Consider the following 23,685-nt stretch of genomic DNA (forward strand, 5'->3'; position numbering starts at 1 on the left):
ATATATGCCGATACAGCCTTTATCTTGAGCCCTGTGGCAGACAAACAAACAGATTGTTGTTTGATGTTACAGCAAGCAATATTCTCCTCTGTGGAGATTCCAGGTTATAATAGGTCCCCAGCAACTGATGATGGTCGTAACAGGCGATTAAATGGATTGGGTCGTCAGGCTCCGTTACTCGGCTGATTGTATGTCACATAACCTGACGGAATTGATCGTCACTCACAATATCAATCACTGGATTGTCTAATCCGGATTTGATTATTAACAGGCTGCCATCATGATATCTTGTACGTTTGTGAGTTGGGTTCTGTGCCTTCAGTAACATCATAGCATGCCAGAATTATGTGGAAGGAGAGTATGATGTGATGACAGTCGCAGAGATTTACCAATTTGATGAAACCAACATCCCAATCTCATTAAAATCAAATCTTAGTTTTAGTTTTCGCTACCGCTAAACAAAGATCTGAGGACAACCCATTACGGGTCACGTCAGAACGACCTCTCGCGAACTTTGACTGATCGATGAAATGACTGACAAGAAATCGAGCTTTATGACACTAGTTTCAAACTGGCGACTACGCTTCAAAACATATTTTGACATATTCTCGGTTAGAAAATTTAAAACTGATAAAAAGAACATTCTGGAATGGCTTACAGATGGCTTAGATTGTATGGATAAAATAATAAAACCCGTAACTGTCGTTCGGAATACCCTCTGTTAAATATTTCGAGGTTGCATGATCAGAAAACACATTCCGTCTGTTACTTTCATGATCTGGTAAGCGACGCTCTGATTGGTTGGATGAAAGGTCATTCTGACATGACCCGTAAGGGGATGTCCTCAGATCTTTGCGAGAACTAAAATCTGCTTTTAATGAGATTGCCAACATCCACAAGTTTGCATGGTGCTGACAGACCATGGATTATCATCAGACTAAATCGGGGATTCAAACCTCCACCTTCAGACTTCAGCAACCCATTTAGACGTAAAAGGTGACTATGCTTGTTGAAAGAGGCGACCAACAGTATCAGGTGGTCAGCCTGCTGACTTGGCACATGCATGTCATCGTATTCCAATTGCGTGGATCGATGCTCATGATCTCAACCACTGGATTATCTGGACGAGACTCGATTATTTACAGACCGCCGTCATATAGCTGGAATGTTGCTGAGTGTGGCATTAAACAACAAACAAACAAACAAGAAAGAAACCCGAGCATCAAACACAGCACAGCATGTGCAACAACTGACACCTTAAACCACTTGGCCACCATGTCCCACTTCCATCAATTGAATAGCACATCATTGTTAGGCTTTGATAGAGTGGAATGCACATTAACTCTGAATAACAGAACTCACAGCTGACTAGCAGATGATTAATGTCAGCCAGATGTGCACCAGTCCATAATCCACCAAGTCTGGATTGAAATAGCCAGCGTATTATTGATATTTAACATCATGGTAGGCAGCCACTGATCTAACATTGAGCCATTCAGTCCGACATTACCGTGTGTACCTTCGGAGCATTGAAGCCCACTGGCGGCATTCAGTATGTAATAACGCTCTTTCACACGCTAAATTACACGTAAAGGGAAAACGTAAATCCAGAATTGTTTTTTGTCCCAGTTTAACTGATAGCTCATGTCCAGATTAACAATTATCCAATAAACATTCTGTGTGTATTCTGACAAACAGACATAAATGTCATGGGTTTGCTTGAAACATCATAAAAAAATTAGTGTCTCATGGCTTTTGAAGGACCACAGATATACATTTATTGTAAAATGCCAACTCATTTCTTTGATGAGATTGTAAAAGGTTCAGAATTTTAATAAAAAAGTGTAGAAATAACATTTAACATTCAAAACTGCCTTTGGACTTGGTTGGTCAAATTCCTGTTAACAACACATGTTTTTCGTGAAATTGTTCTATCAAGGCAAAATAAAGAGAAAAAAGAAGTTCCGTTTAATTAGTGTTTAATTAACAATTCCGCTTGTCAAAGACAAGGGAGTGATGGTTTAATTAGATACAGATATTCCCAACAGGTGTGCATCTAGCAAGACAGGGCTTCTGGACCGACCGACAGAGCAGACTCATCACACCTGAAGTCTATTTTCTATTTACCACAAAGATAGGCCAAAAGGGATATATTGTTTATATATCTCACCATAAACATCTAAACAAAGGCACAGTGTTGTCACTCAAAGCCCACTATACCTGCTTACCCATTCAGGACTGACAGCAAGGGTGATCCTTATTGCTCCTATCTGAACATGCTGTTAATTGCCATTCCAAGATGTTTCTTCACAAGTCTCTAGTGTTTTGCATGTGTTTCAGATGACTTCATTGCCATTCATGAAAACACAATGATTCAAAACAGGGATAAACCAAGTTTGTTTTCATCGAGTTGCTTATACCCAAGCAGGAGGGTGATCACTTGAGGACTTCCGCGAACTTTCTGTCACTGATACTAGTAGCAAGACTACAAAGGCCCTTTGTAAAGTCCACTGTCAAAGAGCCTCATAATACTGACACAATGGCCAAACAGCCAGCTGAACATTGAGATGTGAATGTCATGAACAGCTGATTGTGACATTAAATACATGGCTTTAATTTACTTTTTGTAGACAATGAGTTGTTAAATAATACATGGAGATTATCACTCGAGTGAGTTTTGGGATGGTAAATATCCTGTACATGTATTAGGAATTCAGAGAGCCTCAGAAAGCTAAAGATAGTGTTTATTTCTAAAACAGGATATTTAGCATCCTAAAACACATAGGTGATTTATAAAATGGTTTATCTGGTGAATTCTACCATCAAAATATAATGTAATGCTAACTGTTCACATTCAAGATGATCAAACCATGATTTTTTGTGGAAGCCTCGGTGGCTGAGTGGGTTAGATCGCTGACTTTGTGTGCTGGCGATTAGGTGCCTCACTCTGTCAGTGTGGGTTTGAAAAAGGTATGAGAATCTATACTTTATTTATATTAAGAAAGTGTTATCCCAAATACAGCATTTGTTAAACTATGGGTACTTCAGGACAGAATAAATCTCCAGCACCCCACCAGTCCTAAAGGTGGACAACTATAAGTATAGGGGTATATGCCATTGCTGACTGTGTGTCATGTCAATCACTGGTCTGCCATGATATACACAGGCATATCATAGATTGAAGTGCCTTGGCAGGGAAATTGGAAAACAATGGGTATTTTATCAAAATTGGATTTTATTATGGTTTTTATTTTCTTAATTCCAGAGATATTTTAACATTACACTTAATGCAATAATGTAGCTTGAGCTATTTCCTCTTGACTGTTCGTCAACTATTGCTTAGCTATCAAATTAGTTACAGGTGAGGTAAAATGGGGTTTAACGTCGCGTCCAAGATTATTGCACTTGTATAGCGACGTGCGTGTGTTTGTGTGGCTGCTTGTACTAGTGCGGACTAATGCCGATTTATAGTGCTAGCCCAATGAGATACCATGCCGCAGTTTAACATGAATACCCCACTCAGACACAGTATACTGACTCCGAGCCGACCAGTCCTTGTTTTAGCCCCTTAATGCCGAGCACCAGACAGGGTAACAACAAGTACCATCTTTTAACGTCTTTTGGTATGACGCAGTCGGGGATCGAACCCCGGACCTTCCGCTCTCCGGGCGGACGCTCTACCACTAGACCACGGAGGCGGTCCAAATTAGTTACAACCATATAAACATGAATAGGGATACAGCTGAATTTTTTAAATCTGAACTATTCCTTTGTTAGAAACGAATTCCTCTACTATTTTAAATCATATATCCATAAATTAAAAAATATAAAGTCTCAAATGATCACTAATCCACAAATGAAGTAAAGTAAATTTTAAAAAATCACATGTACCATGAATATAATTATGGCTACATATTTACATTGTTTCGTCCAAATTATGTTTCTAGGTCTGTCGCACCATACCATGCTTGTAAATTTCACTCAAATGGAAACGTCTAAGAGCTGCATCACTTTGGCTTTCCTCCTACATCAAGTCGTTTTGCCGTAATATAACTGGAATACTGTTAAAAACACAGTTAAACACTTCTTCTTGAGAGTTTGAACCAAGTTCTGGCTCTATTAATAGATTATTATTAAGTCAACATATCCAATAGCAATTACTACCATATAACTGTCACAGAGGTATTTAAAGACAAATGAAAGACAGCTATATAAACCTCTCTGTAATGAGTACTGTACTGTTTGACTGACAATTACATTGCACCTCCAAGGTATGCCTAGCACCAAGTTTATGGCTGACAAATCGATGTGTTCTCTGTGTCTGGCCCATCTATCTCCTGCATCCCCTCCACAGAGTATGGTGCTGCTTTACTGTTATAAGTAGCTCCTTGCCTTCCAGGAGAGGTGAGTTAGCCTTGTGGGTAAAGCGTTCGCCTGTTATGATGAAGGCCTGTGTTCGATTCCCAAGAATGTGTGAAGCCAATTTCTGGTGTCTCTTGCAGTGATATTGCTTGACATTGCTAAAAGCAGGGTAAAACACTCATTCAGTCACTTAACTGCAAGTGAATGAGTGAGTTTGGTTCAATGCCGCTATTCCAATTATATCACAGCATGTCAGCTTATTGAAGGAGGATGGCCTGAAGTGATGCCGGTCTCAGACGTCTACCACTTTGGTAAAACCCATGACCATGGATATGATGCTGACAAATCTAGAAACATAATCGGGGCGAACCAGGATTTCTGGAGTGTCTAAGAAATGCAACTCTGCACAGCGAAAAGGGGCATCGCAGACAACAGAGCCACCAATGCCACCTCATCTGCAAGTGAATGTGGTTATAACTTATGAGACTGTGCCATATCATCCTATAAATAAAATAAATCAAATTAACAATTTGTACAGTGCATTTCCAATTAACAACTGCTCAAATAAGCTTCAACCATGATTGATCAAGTCAAAGGCTCTCTTGAAGAGACAGGTTTTGAGTGTCTTTTTCAAGTTTTAAGATTTTCTGTTTCTCGGATTTCTTGTGGCAGATGGCCCATAGCAACCTATTGCCATATGTTTTGGTGCGTGACTTTTGCACCACTCTTTTGGAGTCTGGACCAGACAAACCAGTGGCTAACAGCATGAGCAACAATCCTGCCTTCAAGGTATGATGACACAGCCAAGTCACACGGTGTAACCATCTGATCCTTGAAAGGCAATGCTTGTGACAAGCATGCATATCTGGGGACCTACACCAATACAATTCACCTCCAGGTCACACATTAGAACCATCGGATCACCACGGGGCAGCTCTTGTGACAAGCATGCATTTCTGGGGACCTACACCAATACAATTCACCTCCAGGTCACACATTAAAACCATATGATCACCACGGGGCAGCTCTTGTGACAAGCATGCATTTCTGGAGACCTACACCAATACAATTCACCTCCAGGTCACACATTAAAACCATATGATCACCACGGGGCAGCTCTTGTGACAAGCATGCATTTCTGGAGACCTACACCAATACAATTCACCTCCAGGTCACACATTAAAACCATCGGATCACCACGGGGCAGCTCTTGTGACAAGCATGCATTTCTGGGGACCTGTCCTTTCCATGAATCCCACAGAGCTCATACCACATCACCACATTGGCTTCTTTTTGTCAGTACACATCAACAATGTTTTTTAATGAAAATAATTTCAAAAGTTTCTTGGAAGAAGACACCCATTGTGGTTTTCATGTACATCTACTCTGACCCTTTTGAAACCTCATGCAAACATATCAGTGAACTTTCTACCCAAATTTCAAATGAAATACGAATGTCAGTTGCATGTACCTGAGGATGAACAAACTTCTCAGTTCTTATTTGTCCATTTTACATTCATACAATGAATTTCTAGCAACAAAATCACATTGCAGGTATGTTTTGTCTTATTCCCATATCTTTAGCACAGCTGCAATGTTTTTCTCAAGAGGAGGGGCAGTCGGGTAGCGTTCGCTCGTCACGCCGAAGACCCGGGTTCGATTCCCAACATGGGTACAATGTGTGAAGCCCATTTCTGGTGTCCCCCGCCATGATATTGCTGGAATATTGCTAAAAGCGGCGTAAAACCATATTCACTCACTCACTCTCAAGAGGACCACCAGATTGTATGTAAAGGTATATGAAAATTTATTTTCAAAATGCTAGTGTTTTTCTCTCTCGAGAGAGAGCAACCAATCTGGGAGTAAACGTAACAAACAGTCACCATGTTTTTCCTGATTCATATTTTTCATAATGATTTCCCTATTGTGCTATTATAGACATCCCACATCATTCGTTTCGGTCAACACACATGAAGGCTGCAATTTATAGGCAAGGCTTTCTCTAGTCAATGACATATTTACATATATAACTTTTGAAGATATTAATCTATAAACATGACTTAAGGCGCTCCTAGGAAAAAAAGGATCCAGAATTTTGAGAGCTCATATTTCATTACATTTAATCCTGGATTGGTTGTTCTCCCCCCAAAAAACATACCAGCCTTTTGAAACTTTTGAAAGGCATAATCAATATCTTTTGGGCACGGAAAGGATCATGGGTCAGTCTGGTCAGTGGTTGTAGATGTGACAAGGCAAACTGGTTGCCATAACAGATACACGAGTTGCTTACTTGATTGCTGTTTAATGCACAGTCAGCAATATTACAGCTGTATCACTGCATCCTGTGAATGTTTGAGTCTGGACCAGGCAAACCAGTGATTGATATCATGAGCAACATCCTACGCTGTTTGAGTAAATGCAATCAACAAGTCACCAAGCCTGATTACTCGATCCATTTAGTCGGCTCTGACGCCAGGCATGCATTAATTATAATAATGATAATAATAATAATGAGTCCATTTGTATGGCGCCAAACTCCATACTAGCTCATGTGCTCAGGGCGCTTACATTATTATCCCAGTCAATGGATCATTGAGCACTCAATTGTCGTTCTCAGCTCCCTGGGGAGTATACAACCCAAGCTGCCTGTGAGGCGCTAGAAGGTTAACAGCCACATTACCGTCTCATCCCACCAGGTACCCACTCACTGCTGGGTGAACAGAGGCACATTTCGAACAAAGTCACTCGCCAAAAGAGACACCACATGTGGTACATGTGCTTCAGTGTGGGGCGGGACCGAAGCCCTAGAAACTCTCAGGAGTCAATCTGCTGAACGTGGTCACCCATCCATCTACTCATCCATTACTGAGGACTTTGAGTCCAGTCACACGACCAATACATGGTGGAACACCACCAGGTTCTGACACTAAAGAGGACTATAAAGTGTTGACTGTACTTACGCATTTATTGAGATAGCCACGGCGTGCATGTGTAAATTCCATCAGTTTTCCAAAGTTGAGAAAAGTAACATTTTCATTGCAGTGAACATAACAATTGATATTTCACTGAAGTGAACATAACACTTTGACGGAACTATTGTCATACAAGAGTGACCTCCCCTCAAATTGTCTCCGTTTATTGTAAGTGTCTGGCCCGTACACAAAGTGTTGATTTCCTTTTAACAATAATTCTACATTGACAAGGCAAAATAGTAACAGATGGTTGGTTGGTTGGTTGGTTGTTTTACACCACACCACCACACTTTCAGCTATATGACGGCGGTCTGAAAATAATCAAGTCTGGACCAGACAATCCAGTGATTGACATCATGAGCATTGATCCACGCAATTGGGTTGGTTTGGTTTGGTTGGTTTGTTGTTTTACACCACACTCAGCAATATTCCAGCTATATGACGGCGGTCTGTAAATAATCTAGTCTGGACCAGACAATCCAGTGATTGATATCATGAGCATCGATCCCAGCAATTGGGATGGATGACGTGCATCAACCAAGTCAGCGAGCCTGACCTCCTGATCCCGTTAGTCGCCTCTTACGACAAGCATAGTCACCTTTAACAGCAAGCATGGGTTACTGAAGACCTATTCTACCCAGGATCTTCACAGGTAAATGTCAGATGGTCAATACTGCTTCATGCTGTTTGTTATTCTCTTGAAAATTGTTCGTTATAAACTATAAATTTTTCATTTAACTAGTTAATTGAGATTTTGTTTCACAAAGCTCCATTTTGGTAACTAGACCTGCGTGTATTCTTTCACTTCCAACAGCAGTCTCGTAGTTTTCAAGAACATTATTTGTTAAAGTTGATTTTGTATATAATCATATCTGTATATATGAAACAGAATTTTCATCACCCTAAATATTTTTGTTACTTTTGTTTATATTTTTTCAGATTTTGCAAACACGAAACTACTTTTTTTTTAAATACAAGGGGTGGTGAACCGTCCCTGTGTGTTAGGTAGGGAGAATTTATGTTTCAAGGTTTTACATTTGCAATGAACTAATTTAATTTTCTGGTAGACAACTACAAAAAAAGTATATAAAGAATATCTCCTTTTCCCCCAGACACTCGATGAGAGAAACATGATATTTAACTCGACACATGAAATATCCTCTATTTATTGCAGCTGAAGCCTACCCCGCCTTCCCCCACCACAAGAGCATACAGGCAATAATCAATTACTTTTTTTCTACCAATAATTGGCAAGAGTACTTGAAAACCAGCATGACAGACTCTTTCTTTCATTGCCTGCAGTGTTGAATAAACACTGGAACTTTTGTTGAGTGTTGAAAACCGGTCTATGTGTAATAGTCTGTGAGGCCATACAACTTCATGAGAGTATCAGAATACTACCTGCCACATTCTTTGATTGTACACAATTCAATAATGATTGTGCAAATCACACTCAGAGACATACAGTATCTAAAGCCTATTTGTAAATGAATTACCTCAATGATCAAAGAAATTATTGGAAAAAAACAAAGAATGTTCTGAAATAATTCATTATTTATGGGCAAATGCCACTGTGGTTTTTTTTAAGGTAAACCTCAATAAAATTAATCACAGAATAGATTTCAGGTAATTTTGCTTCACTCAACTGAATCATTGTCTGAAGAATATCACAGAAGTTAATGATCCTCGAAAACGTCACATAGGCTTCATAATTTCTGTGTTCAGAACCTCATACGGGAATTACTTCAAATAGAATGTCAATCATGCAGCAACTATCTGCGGCAACTGAGTCTACTGGAAATGTCCTGAATGCCACTCTTAGTAAACAATTATGTGTATCATATGTCGTAATAAACATCCCCACTGCACAGAGTGTCTGGCACCAACTCAATGACATGTTGGTATGACACATGTAAAAACAGATTCACAATGTAAGGCGCTTTATCTTCAACACACAAAAATATGCTCCTTTTTATGTTTTGGACTGCAAATTTGTATCTTCAAAACACAAAAAGATTTTTTTTTTTTTATGCCTTCAAAAGACCTTTTTTTTTTATGCCCCCCCCCCCCCCCCCCAACAATGCCGGCATGAAGCAGCAATGTTCCTGCTTTACGACAGCTGTCTGAAAATAATTGAGTCTGGAGACATCCATAATCTGAGATCCTCGAGCACTATATTAAGATCACACCTAGTCTGAACACCTTGCCTAACACAGAGTATGAGATCTTAGAGCACAATATTGTCTGAGATCCTGGAGATCTGTATAGTCTGAGATCATAGACTAACACTTGTGATCCCAGACTAGCACACAGAGATCCTAGGCTGGGATTAGTGAATAACGTAACACACAAGAGATGAGGGCTGCTTGTGTTAGTTAGAGGCAGCCTTACTCTCACGTTTACCTGTACATTACATTATACTCAAGGATGTTTGCCCTTCATAAGCAGACAAACACATGCTTGATGACATACTGCAGAGGCTTAATACATCTTCTTATCTGCAGACACAGGCACTCAATAAGACAAGCCAATGTTGCTTTTTCTCCTCAACTCCTGCTTATTCTTGAAGGCAATTCTACGAGGATTCCGGGACAGGAGTGGCCATTGCGATAAGAAAGAGGCAACTTGTGGTAAGGCCCTAAGACTTGGCTGTCATTGTACCCAGATGGTGTGGGACAGAAGTCACTGGCTCAGGTGACAAGGAAGAGCCAGTTTGTGGTGAGGCCCTATGACTTGGCTGTCATTGTACCCAGATGGTGTGGGACAGAAGTCACTGGCTCAGGTGACAAGGAAGAGCCAACTTGTGGTGAGGCCCTGTGACTTGGCTGTCATTGTACAAAGATGCTCATGCTTTCAATCACTGGTTTGCCTGGTCCACACATGACTCGTTCCAGACAGATGATACAGCTCTACATAGTTGCATTAAACAACATTCATTCACTTACAACTCAGATTAAACTGCCACCTGGCTTCTATTAAACATCAGTACATTTTTCCTCTTGAATACTTCATGATAAGTTCAAATTGAGATCTGAATGTCAAGATGAGACATATTGAACTATGTCGGAGACTTTCAATGAAAAAAGTTATCCAGCAGGCAATTTATCAGATACAGAATTATTGTGTAAAATGAAACTGTTGTTATTGAATAAGTTTTTTAATATTCACTGCTGAACAATGTCTATCACAAGCAAATGGCGACTATGCTTGTCGTAAGAGACGACTATGTACATAATAGGCGACTATGCTTATCGTAAGGGGTGATTAATGGGATCGAGTGGTCAGGCTCGCTGAGTTGGTTGATGCTTGTCATCGCATCCAAATTGCATGGATCGATGCTCCTGGTGTCAATCACTGGATTGTCTGGTCCAGGCTAGATTATTCACAGACCATCGTCATATAGCTGGAATATTGCTAAGTGTGGTGTTAAACACCAAACAAAGCAAACAATAGAGGAGTCCATCCCACAAGTGTAACAGACACTCTCACACCTACTACAGCTGCTGGTTGAGTGTAGCAATACTGCAATAGGGTGAGTGGGTGTGACAGGGGAGGGGGCGAGGAGACAGAGGGAGAAGGGGAGTACTCATGAGGGTATGTGTGTGGGATGAGAAAGGTGCTGAATGTGAGAGGGAGTATCAGGGATGCTGCCTGATGAAGACAGGCAAGTTGGCCGTGGTTTGAATGGTGAATACATTAGTGTGTATGTAATACACATCACTTGTCTGTCAGGTCGAAACAAAATGGCTTACTCAGCAGAACGGGTACTGGTATGTTTGTACCATGTGAAATAAAAGAGTGTCGGCACCTTTTGCAGGGCATGCACATTTTTTCCCATAGAGGGCACACGCTGCTGCAAGGTATTGCGGGGTGAGCATACTGCTTCTGTTACATTCCTAGGTTATATAATGTTAAAGGGGCACATTCCTAGGTTTCTAGTGTTAAAGGGGCACCGTCCTAGGTTATCTAATTTATAGGGGCACACTTCTAGGTTATGTAATGTTATAAGGGCACATTCCTAGGTTATTCAATGTTAAAGGGGCACATTCCTAGGTTATTCAATGTTATAGGGGCACATTCCTAGGTTATTTAATGTTACAGGAGCACATTTCTAGGTTTCTAGTGTTATAAGGGCAACATCCTAGGTTATTTAATGTTATAGGAGCAAATTTCTAGGTTATTCAGTGTTAAAAGGGCACATTCCTATGTTATTCAGTGTTATAGGGGCACATTCCTATGTTATTCAGTGTTATAGGGGCACATTCCTATGTTATTCAGTGTTATAGGGGCACATTCCTACGTTATTCAGTGTTATAGGGCCACTTTGCTCAGTTACATGGGGCACATTACTTGATTATTAAGTGTTACAGGGGCACATTTCTGAGGAACTCAGTTTTATAGGGCTACATTCCTAGTCAGTGTTATAGCAACACATTCCTAGATTATCCAGTGTTGCAGGAGCACATTTCTAAGCTACTCCATGTAAAAGGCCCATTCCTAGGTTCCTAAATGTCATAGGGGCACACTCCCAGGTTACTCGGTGAACTAAGGGCACATTCCTGAGTTACTCAGTATTACAGGAGCACATTCTTCAGTTACTCAGTTTTATCATGGCACATTCCTGAATTACTCAGTATTACAGGAGCACATTCCTGAGTTACTCAGTTTTATCATGGCACATTCTTGAGTTACTCAGTATTACAGGAGCACATTCCTGAGTTACTCAGTTTTATCATGGCACATTCCTGAGTTACTCAGTATTACAGGAGCACATTCTTCAGTTACTCAGTTTTATCATGGCACCCTCCAGGTTACTCAGTGTTACAGGAGCACATTCTTCAGTTACTCAGTTTTATCATGGCACATTCTTGAGTTACTCAGTATTACAGGAGCACATTCTTCAGTTACTCAGTTTTATCATGGCACATTCTTGAGTTACTCAGTATTACAGGAGCACATTCTTCAGTTACTCAGTTTTATCATGGCACATTCTTGAGTTACTCAGTATTACAGGAGCACATTCTTCAGTTACTCAGTTTTATCATGGCACATTCTTGAGTTACTCAGTATTACAGGAGCACATTCTTCAGTTACTCAGTTTTATCATGGCACATTCTTGAGTTACTCAGTATTACAGGAGCACATTCTTCAGTTACTCAGTTTTATCATGGCACATTCCTGAGTTACTCAGTATTACAGGAGCACATTCTTCAGTTACTCAGTTTTATCATGGCACATTCCTGAGTTACTCAGTATTACAGGAGCACATTCTTCAGTTACTCAGTTTTATCATGGCACATTCCTGAGTTACTCAGTATTACAGGAGCACATTCTTCAGTTACTCAGTTTTATCATGGCACATTCCTGAGTTACTCAGTATTACAGGAGCACATTCTTCAGTTACTCAGTTTTATCATGGCACCCTCCAGGTTACTCAGTGTTACAGGAGCACATTCTTCAGTTACTCAGTTTTATCATGGCACATTCTTGAGTTACTCAGTATTACAGGAGCACATTCTTCAGTTACTCAGTTTTATCATGGCACATTCTTGAGTTACTCAGTATTACAGGAGCACATTCTTCAGTTACTCAGTTTTATCATGGCACATTCTTGAGTTACTCAGTATTACAGGAGCACATTCTTCAGTTACTCAGTTTTATCATGGCACATTCCTGAGTTACTCAGTATTACAGGAGCACATTCTTCAGTTACTCAGTTTTATCATGGCACATTCCTGAGTTACTCAGTATTACAGGAGCACATTCTTGAGTTACTCAGTTTTATCATGGCACATTCCTGAGTTACTCAGTATTACAGGAGCACATTCCTGAGTTACTCAGTTTTATCATGGCACCCTCCAGGTTACTCAGTGTTACAGGAGCACATTCTAAGCTTACTCAGTGTTACAGGGGCACATTCTAAGGTTACTCAGTGTTACAGGGGCACATTCTTAGGCTACTCAGTGTTACAGGGGCACATTCTAAGGTTATTCAGTGTTACAGGGGCACATTCTAAGCTTACTCAGTGTTACAGGGGCACATTCTAAGGTTACTCAGTGTTACAGGGGCACATTCTAAGGTTACTCAGTGTTACAGGGGCACATTCTAAGGTTACTCAGTGTTACAGGGGCACATTCTAAGGTTACTCAGTGTTACAGGGGCACATTCTTAGGCTACTCAGTGTTACAGGGGCACATTCTAAGGTTATTCAGTGTTACAGGGGCACATTCTAAGGTTACTCAGTGTTACAGGGGCACATTCTAAGCTTACTCAGTGTTACAGGGGCACATTCTAAGGTTACTCAGTGTTACAGGGGCACATTCTTAGGCTACTCAGTGTTACAGGGGCACATTCTTAGGCTACTCAGTGTTACAGGGGCACATTCTTAGGCTACTCAGTGTTACAGGGGCACATTCTAAGGTTACTCAGTGTTACAGGGGCACATTCTAGGCTACTCAGTGTTACAGGGGCACATTCTTAGGTTACTCAGTGTTACAGGGGCACATTCTTAGGCTACTCAGTGTTACAGGGGCACATTCTTAGGCTACTCAGTGTTACAGGGGCACATTCTTAGGCTACTCAGTGTTACAGGGGCACATTCTAAGGTTACTCAGTGTTACAGGGGCACATTCTAAGCTTACTCAGTGTTACAGGGGCACATTCTAAGGTTACTCAGTGTTACAGGGGCACATTCTAAGCTTACTCAGTGTTACAGGGGAACATTCTAAGGTTACTCAGTGTTACAGGGGCACATTCTTAGGCTACTCAGTGTTACAGGGGCACATTCTTAGGCTACTCAGTGTTACAGGGGCACATTCTTAGGCTACTCAGTGTTACAGGGGCACATTCTTAGGCTACTCAGTGTTACAGGGGCACATTCTAAGCTTACTCAGTGTTACAGGGGCACATTCTTAGGCTACTCAGTGTTACAGGGGCACATTCTTAGGCTACTCAGTGTTACAGGGGCACATTCTTAGGCTACTCAGTGTTACAGGGGCACATTCTTAGGCTACTCAGTGTTACAGGGGCACATTCTTAGGCTACTCAGTGTTACAGGGGCACATTCTTAGGCTACTCAGTGTTACAGGGGCACATTCTTAGGCTACTCAGTGTTACAGGGGCACATTCTTAGGCTACTCAGTGTTACAGGGGCACATTCTTAGGCTACTCAGTGTTACAGGGGCACATTCTAAGGTTTTTCAATGTTTCAGGGGCACATTCCAAAGACTATCGATCTTAAAGGATACATTCCTAGGTTATTCGGTGTTATGCGGTCATGTCCCTCCGTTATTCACTTTTATAGGGGCACATTCTTTGATTATTCAATGTTTCAGGGACATGCCCATGGGCTACCCAGTGTCACGGCACTTTCCTTGGTTAGTCAGCGTTTTAGGGGCACATTCCAATAAGTAATCAACACACAAACAGGTAATCAGCAAGGATAGCAAACATGCATCTTCCATCAAGCAGGTGTCCCACGCCTCTAGCTACTTTAATATCAATATTATAGGTACTTCTGGCTAAATAACATCCCTTCTGGTTTGGAAAAACTACCTTATAAATACCAAACTTATAAACACTTCCATTGTAATAATACACTTCTGGTTTGGTAAATCACAAATCACATGGCCAATACAGTACAACTCTTAAACCATGCTTCATATTTTGACACTTAGTGACCTTCACCTTACAGAGTCACTCAGGGGGCACGGGTGGCCTAGTCGTCTAAGGCGCCACAATTCGCTGTGCAGAGTTGCGACCCTTGGGCACGCCAGAAACCTATGATTGTGGGTTCGAATCCCAGTTCACCCTGATTATGTTTCTAGGTTTGTCAGCACCATACCCATGCTCATGGGTTTCACCGAAGTGGTAAACATCTGAGACCTGCATCACTTCGGGCTTTCCTCCCACAATAAGCTGACACACCGTGATATAACTGGAATACTGTTAAAAGCGGCCTTAAACCCAACACACTCACTACACAGTCACTCAAATGTTCATACGATCGAGACACTGAGATTAATATAATGTATACTAAGTTCATCAAGTTCCATTGATATAAATTTTCAAGTTATCGTGTGCCTTTTTCATACTGAGTGACCTTGACTTTCATGGTCATCCAATAAAATGTCGGAAATTGCCCAGGGGTATATCCTGTATGAAATCTCTGGTATCTATGATGCACGCTTCGTTGAGAAAACTAATTGTGGTGGTTGCAACGGAGCTCCGCAAACATATTAGGCTTATTATCAGATTTCACATGCCAACTTTGGTTGAATTTCTTTTAATCATTTCTGTTACTAGGTTCAATTGCAACTTGACTGTGTTCATATCTGCATCTGGCCACATTCTGCCCTTTTCCTGTTGAAACTACCCAATGCTGCACTACCTCTGCATTTGGAGTTTCTCAGCTGATGCTGCACGTCCCCATCTATATAAATGTAAGGCACACATTTTTATTTTTTGTTTCATGTGCCAGCTGCCCCTACTGAAAAGCATCTGGACAAGAAATAAATGAAACATAAAAATAATCATTGTTATTGTCTCCCGCTAGTGATATATACACAAATTATAAATGATAAATGTTATACATAAATTCTACATCTATATCAGTGATTCAAGAAGCCAGCTGCAGTTTAACTTTACAGCAGAATGGAGTTCATATGAATAAATAAATGACTGACATAGCTATTTATTGTTATAATTATTTAAACTGACCTTTTGTGGAAAAACTGGAATAAATCCATGAAACATAAAATTAAAAAAGTGTGGCCTAACAGACGCAAGATTACCAATGCAGTATACAGCACTAATCACTTACTCACTCCTAATATTTACATAACATGGGCTAACAATCTGATATATATAGGATAAAAAAATCTGGCAATAGAATATTCAACAAAAAAGTCAATGAGGCAGTGAAATAAAAGCTGCAAGTTAGCATGACAGTGTGTGTTATTAAGTCAATACGGAAAATACACATCCTGGAAAGGATGGGCTGGTCTGTGTGTAGACGTCAACAGGATCTCAGTGATTATATACTGTGCTGTTATCTGCTAACATTCAGGACAAACACCGAAACATTAGAATAGAGAAAAAGAGAATAGCAAATTATCTATGAGTGAGTGAGTATTGTTTTACACCACTTTTAGCAATGTACCAGCAATATCATGGCAGGGGATACCAGAAATGGGCTTCACACATTGTACCCATGTGGGGAATCTAACCCAGGTCTTTGGCATGACGAGGCAGAGCTTTAACCACCAGGGTACCCCACAGCTCCTATGAGTGAGTGAGTGAGTTGGGTTTAATGCCACTTTGAACAATTATCTCATGTTGAGTCAACTGTAGGAGGAAAGTCAATACGGAGAATACACATCCTGGAAAGGATGGGCTGGTCTGTGTGTAGACGTCAACAGGACCTCAGTGATTATATACTGTGCTGTTATCTGCTAACATTCAGGACAAACACCGAAACATTAGAATAGAGAAAAAGAGAATAACAAATTATCTATGAGTGAGTTAATGGTTTTACGCCACTTTTAGCAGTGTTCCAGCAATATCATGGTAGGGGATACCGGAAATGGGCTTCACACATTGTACCCATGTGGGGAATCTAACCCAGGTCTTTGGCGTGACGAGCCAGAGCTTTAACTACCAGGGTACCCCACAGCTCCTATGAGTGAGTGAGTGAGTGAGTTGGGTTTAATGCCACTTTGAACAATTATCTCATGTTGAGTCAACTGTTGGAGGAAAGCCCAATGTGATGACAGTGTTCCACATTGATAATCATCAAGGAAGTCTGAATTATCTGTCCATGAACAAATGGAGTATCTTGTTTGAAACATGGAAATATATTAAGTGCCACATCATCAGGACGACGTAACCATCAGTCAGCTCACATAGTCTAGCCACTTCATCCTCATTTTGACCGCCTCCGTGGTCTAGTGGTAGAGCGTCCGCCCGGAGAGCCGAAGGTCCGGGGTTCGATCCCCGGCCGCGTCATACCAAACGACGTTAAAAGATGGTTACCCTGTCTGGCGCTCGGCATTAAGGGGCTAAAACAAGGACTGGTCGGCTCGGAGTCAGTATACTGTGTCTGAGTGGGGTATTCATGTTAAACTGCGGCATGGTATCTCAGTGGGCTAGCACTATAAATCGGCATCAGTCCGGACTAGTACAAGCAGCCACACAAACACACACACGTACATGCACGGCGCTATATAAGTGCAATAATCTTGGACGCGACGTTAAACCCCATTTCACCTCACCTCACCTCATCCTCATTTTAGTCGCCTCATGCTAAAGGCTCATGGAGGACTGATTTGGATTTGTAATACGCATAAATGTCCACATCTATTTAAATTAAGGTTTCACCTAAAATTTAGTCCCAGAAAAAAAATGATCTTATTAAAAAATACATACATGTATCTTCAAAATATAAAGTAAAAATCCAAGAGAAGCCCAGAGCCATGTCTTATTTTATGCAGCTGAAGCAGTCTAGACTTGCCACATCATTCTTGAGACAGATTCATTTCTTAATCTATTCTCTAGGCTCTGGAAGAGAGACTTCGGTGTGAGCTTTAATAATGTTTGTTTGTTGTTAAACACCACACTCAGTAATATTCCAGCTATATGAGGGCGGTTTGTAAATAATCAAGTCTGGACCAGACAATCAAGTGATTAACATCATGAGCATTGATCCACGTAATTGATCGCGATCAATGACATGCATCAACCAAGTCAACGAGTCTGACAACCCGATCCCGTTAGTCGCCTCTTTGACTATAGAGTAATTATGTTAAATGAGTGATTAAAAGTAAATGCAGAATATTAAATGAAATACTGAACCTATATTAACAAATCCATTAAAAACTGATCATTATAATGATGTATCAACACCTGTGACATCATCAACAATGGATGACATCATTTGTATTGTCTGATTCACATGTCATTCCTTAAGAGAACAATCAGAACTTATCAGCTGACTCAAACAATCATCAAAATGCACATGTGCAAACATCACATAGTTTCATTTCATCTTATAATCCTTTATCAATGATAAAAGATTTTGTATCATTTAATGATATTCTACATACTACCGACTTACTACCACTGTAAACAATCAAATTTACATATGGGGTAAAGAAAACACTATAATGTCGTCATTTCACCTTATAACACTTCAACAATAATAATGATAATAATAATGATAATAATAAAACATTCCCTATCATGAATATTATTCTACATACTACCACCTTACTACCACTGTACACCATCAAAATGACATATGGGGTAAAAAACACTATCAAGTCGTCATTTCACCTTATAACACTTCAACAATCATAATAATAATAATAATAATAATAATTTTTTAATTTTTATTTTATTTTTTAATAATAATTATAATAATAATAATAATACATTCCCTATCATGAATATTATTCTACATACTACCACCGTATACAATGACAATGACATATATGGGGTGGTTAAGCAACTCTATAAAGTTGTCATTTCACCCAAAGATGACAACCCAAAAATAATAACAACAAAAACCATAATAATACATTTCTTATCATTAATATTATTGTAAATACTGCCACCTTACTGCCACTGTATACAATCACAATGACAGATAAGGAAAAGCAGACAGTTCCTCTCAGAGGACAAATTATGTCATACAAGTATTTGTTATGAAAGGGTTACCTAATTTTCGTCTTTTCTCAGGTTTCCAATGTAATTGGAAGCAGATCCTCCTCTTCAATTGTAAATGAGGCATGTTGAGATGTCTGATTCTACTGCTCAGTATCCCAGTAAACACCAGTGGAACAGGCTACACCATGTGATCAGCACGTAGGTACTCCGGGCTCACTGCTTGTTGGCTGCACACACAGCACTTCACACACAGACACTGCTGCACCGACTACCACTCCAAGCCGTAGGTACAAACCTGTCCTTCTGCTGACACTGGGAATCTCTCCATACCCACAATCCTCAAGTCCTGGAGTTAACCAACCGACTGACTGACGACCCCCAGACTCCACACAATGCACTTGTCAGTGTGAATACTGACATAACAGTACATGTGTCTCAATGGTAGCCCTACACTGAAGGAGCTGTACGTGTGTGCCGTCTGCTCGTCGGAGCAGACTACCACTTCTCAGCTCTACACCGTTATGGCTAAAGCTGGATTAGTTAATGTGACACAGTGGCAGGAGTGAGGAGTGATCAGTGTGTCCATCCATTATACATGCATGCCATCAATTCTCATCTCCATCACTCCAATTTGGAAGACACGAATCATTTTGCCTTTCTAACTAACAAATCTTTTTCAAAATTATCACTACCTATCCAGTATAGATAAGCACAGACACTGATCTGCTTCACTTTGAGGTACATAATGGATTCATATCTTCAGTCCTATGCAACTGTGTATTTTCTTAAGGGGAAAACACAGACCTGTGTTCTCCTCATGGAAGCCTAGTACTGATAATACCTACTGTAGGTAGACCATACTGAGGCTAAGTCTCATAGCTAGTGATCCTAGAGCTTGTCAACACCCACAAGGATTCAACACAAGATGCCTGCCTGTCTCACTGGTGCTCTGCTGATTCCCCTTCGTAGGCCTAATTGTCAATAGCTTCCCCTCCTTGCATTGATGGAATATTCAGATGCCTTTTCTAAAAATATTCCCTCCATGCAGTAATCTTTGCCAGTTAGACAGCAAGGTAAAAACTATATATACCACTGATAAACAGGGAAAGATGATACATTCATGAGCAAATATATATAAGTTTATGTTTTGACTTATGCAAAGGAGGGCACTGATACAAAATGCAGGAAGGCAGAAATGCAGGTAGGTAGGTAGGTAGGTGGGCAGGTAGGTGGGTGGGTGGGTAGTAGGTATGTAGGTAGGTGGGCAGGTAGGTAGGCGGGTAGGTAGGTGGGCAGGTAGGTGGGCAGGTAGGCAGGTGGGCATGTAGGTAGGTAGGTGGGTAGGTGGGTGGGTGGGTATGTGGGTTGGTGGGTAGTTAGGTAGGTAGGTAGGTAGGTAGGTAGGTAGGGAGGTGGGTAGGTAGGTAGGTAGGTAGGTAGGTAGGTAGGTAGGTAGGTAGGTAGGTAGGTAGGTGAGTGGGTAGGTGGGCAGGTAGGTGGGTGGGTGGGTAGTAGGTATGTAGGTAGACAGGTAGGTGAGTGGGTAGGTGAGCAGGTAGGTAGGCAGGCAGGTAGGTGAGTGGGTAGGTGGGCAGGAAGGTAGGTGAGCAGGTAGGTAGGTGAGTGGGTAGGTGGGCAGGCAGGTAGGTTGGCAGGTAGGTAGGCAGGTAGGTAGGCAGGCAGGTAGTTTGGCAGGTAGGTGGGTAGGTAGGTAGGTAGGTGGGCAGGTGGGCAAGCAGGTAGGTGGGCAGGTAGGTAGGCAGGCAGGTAGGTTGGTAGGTAGGCAGGCAGGTAGGTAGGTGGGTAGGTAGGTGGGTAGGTAGGCAGGCAGGTAGGTGGGCAGGTAGGTGGGTAGGTAGGTGGGTAGGTAGGTGAGTAGGTAGGTGGGCAGGTAGGTGGGCAGGTAGGTGGGTGGGTAGGTGGGCAGGTAGGTGGGCAGGTAGGTGGGTGGGTAGGTGGGTAGGTAGGTAGGTAGGTAGGTAGGTAGGTAGGTAGGGAGGTAGGGAGGTAGGCAGGTGGGTGGGTATGTAGGTAGGGGGTGGGTATGTAGTAGGTAGGTAGGTAGATAGGTAGGTGAGTGGGTAGGTGGGCAGGCAGGTAGGTGGGCAGGTTGGCAGGTAGGTAGGTGGGCAGGCAGGTAGGTGGGTAGGTAGGTAGGCAGGCAGGGAGGTGGGTAGGTAGGTGGGCAGGTAGGTGGGCAGGTAAGTGGGCAGGTAGGTTGGCAGGTAGGTAGGCAGGTAGGTAGGCAGGCAGGTAGTTTGGCAGGTAGGTGGGTAGGTGGGCAGGCAGTTAGGTTGATAGGTAGGTGAGTGGGTAGGTGGGCAGGTAGGTGGGCAGGTAGGTAGGTGGGTAGGTAGGTGAGTGGGTAGGTGAGTGGGTAGGTGGGCAGGCAGGTAGGTGGGTAGGTAGGTGAGTGGGTAGGTGGGCAGGTAGGTAGGTGGGCAGGTAGGTGAGTGGGTAGGTGAGTGGGTAGGTGGGCAGGTAGGTAGGTGGGTAGGTAGGTGAGTGGGTAGGTGGGCAGGTAGGTAAGTGGGCAGGGAGGTGAGTGGGTAGGTGAGTGGGCAGGTAGGTTGGCAGGTAGGTGGGCAGGCAGGTAGGTGGGTAGGTAGGTGAGTGGGTAGGTGGGCAGGTAGGTGGGCAGGCAGGTAGGTGGGTAGGTAGGTGAGTGGGTAGGTGGGCAGGTAGGTAGGCAGGCAGGTAGGTAGTTTGGCAGGTAGGTGGGTAGGTAGGTGGGCGGGTAGGTAGGTGAGTGGGTAGGTGGGCAGGCAGGTAGGTGGGTAGGTAGGTGAGTGGGTAGGTGGGCAGGTAGGTGGGCAGGTAGGTAGGTGGGCAGGTAGGTGAGTGGGTAGGTGAGTGGGTAGGTGGGCAGGCAGGTAGGTGGGTAGGTAGGTGAGTGGGTAGGTGGGCAGGTAGGTAGGTGGGCAGGTAGGTGAGTGGGTAGGTGAGTGGGTAGGTAGGTGAGTGGGTAGGTGAGTGGGTAGGTGGGCAGGCAGGTAGGTGGGTAGGTAGGTGAGTGGGTAGGTGGGCAGGTAGGTGAGTGGGTAGGTGAGTGGATAGGTGGGCAGGCAGGTAGGTAGGTGAGTGGGTAGGTGGGCAGGTAGGTAGGTGGGCAGGTAGGTGAGTGGGCAGGTAGGTGGGCAGGTAGGGGGGCAGGCAGGTAGGTAGGTAGGTAGGTGAGTGGGTAGGCTGGCAGGTAGGTGGGCAGGCAGGTAGGTGGGTAGGTAGGTGAGTGGGTAGGTGGGCAGGTAGGTGGGCAGGTAGGTAGGTGGGCAGGTAGGTGAGTGGGTAGGTGAGTGGATAGGTGGGCAGGCAGGTAGGTGGGTAGGTAGGTGAGTGGGTAGGTGGGCAGGTAGGTGGGCAGGTAGGTAGGTGGGCAGGTAGGTGAGTGGGTAGGTGGGCAGGCAGGTAGGTGGGTAGGTAGGTGAGTGGGTAGGTGGGCAGGTAGGTAGGTGGGCAGGTAGGTGAGTGGGTAGGTGAGTGGGTAGGTGGGCAGGCAGGTAGGTAGGTAGGTAGGTAGGTAGGTAGGTAGGTAGGTAGGTAGGTAGGTAGGTAGGTAGGTGGGTAGGTAGGTAGGTGAGTGGGTAGGTGGGCAGGTAGGTAGGTGGGCAGGTAGGTGAGTGGGTAGGTGGGCAGGTAGGTGGTAGGTAGGAGGGTTTGGAGGGTGGCAGTGTTTTCTATAACTTACAGGCCCCTTAAATTGCCTTCACTTTTGTAATTCAAGGTAAAACACTTGGAACCTGGAATGAATCAATGATCATTGGACAGTGGTCATGATTGATGAATGAAATGAAAGATGCCCTTCACTGCACTTGATGTGCTGTAGGTACAATGAATATTATAGTGCATCCCCAGGGACCCAGTATATTCTTTTTCTGCATCCGTTCTCACCATTTGTGCACACCGGCTGCACATTTGTACATTGCATATGACCTTAGGGTGGGTAGGTGGGTAGGTAGGCAGGGTGGCAGGTAGGTATATTTTTCATCTTTGCAATTCCACAGTAAAAGAAAATTATGTTTTTTATTATAAAGTACACTATATAAATTTTCCATTTTTTACCTTTTCACTCCTTTCACAGTAAAACTACAGTACTAAGTGTTTTTGTTTGTTTTTTAATGCAGCACTCAGCAATATTCCAGCTATATGACGGCGGTCTGTAAATAATCCAGTCTGAGCCAGACAATCCAGCGATTAATATCATGAGCATCGATCCACGCAATTGGGATCGATGACATGCATCAACCAAGTCAGCGAGCCTGACCACCCGATCCCGTTAGTCGCCTTGTACGACAAGCATAGTCGCCTTTTACGGCAAGCATGGGTTGCTGAAGATCTACTCTAACCTAGATCTACTGTAGATCCCATCACAATTTTTTCTATTAAAAAATATGAACCATCTTCTTCTCCAGCATTGAATTCTCTTCCAATAATTGGATCTGTCAAAAGTGCATACACAATATCACCAAAGGAGGTTGCGCCAAGCAATGACGTGAGGTGTTTTTTGTAGCAACATATATCTATACCCTGCTGTCAACTTAATGTGCTTATGGTGCAGATAGACCCTACGCTGGAGATCTGTCATCAATTTGTTTAAAGGGAAAGTACCTCGACAGTTCTGTGTGTATTTAAATCATGCATGAATGAATTTCCCAGTGTGACATCACATGCCCGATTCAATAGAGCTCAG

At 42.5% G+C, this 23,685-nt stretch overlaps 1 protein-coding gene across 2 annotated transcripts in view; it reads right to left on the minus strand.

Moving 5' to 3' along the window:
* The window catches only part of LOC124144808, a 159,038-nt gene that overhangs the window by 77,147 nt on the left and 58,206 nt on the right, over positions 1 to 23,685 (minus strand). The window contains exon 1 of one of the 2 annotated variants that reach the window (XM_046514394.2): positions 19,050 to 20,242. The exons of the other annotated variant lie outside the window; for it this stretch is intronic. Within the exon in view, the coding sequence (XP_046370350.2) occupies positions 19,050 to 19,122 (73 nt within the window). The 5' untranslated portion in view covers positions 19,123 to 20,242. Of the gene's footprint in view, positions 1 to 19,049; positions 20,243 to 23,685 lie in introns of those variants that run through there. 2 annotated transcript variants of the gene reach the window in all.

Source organism: Haliotis rufescens, unplaced genomic scaffold (genome assembly GCF_023055435.1).
Source record: "Haliotis rufescens isolate VD_foot unplaced genomic scaffold, xgHalRufe1.0.p SCAF_3, whole genome shotgun sequence".
NCBI lineage: Eukaryota > Metazoa > Mollusca > Gastropoda > Lepetellida > Haliotidae > Haliotis > Haliotis rufescens.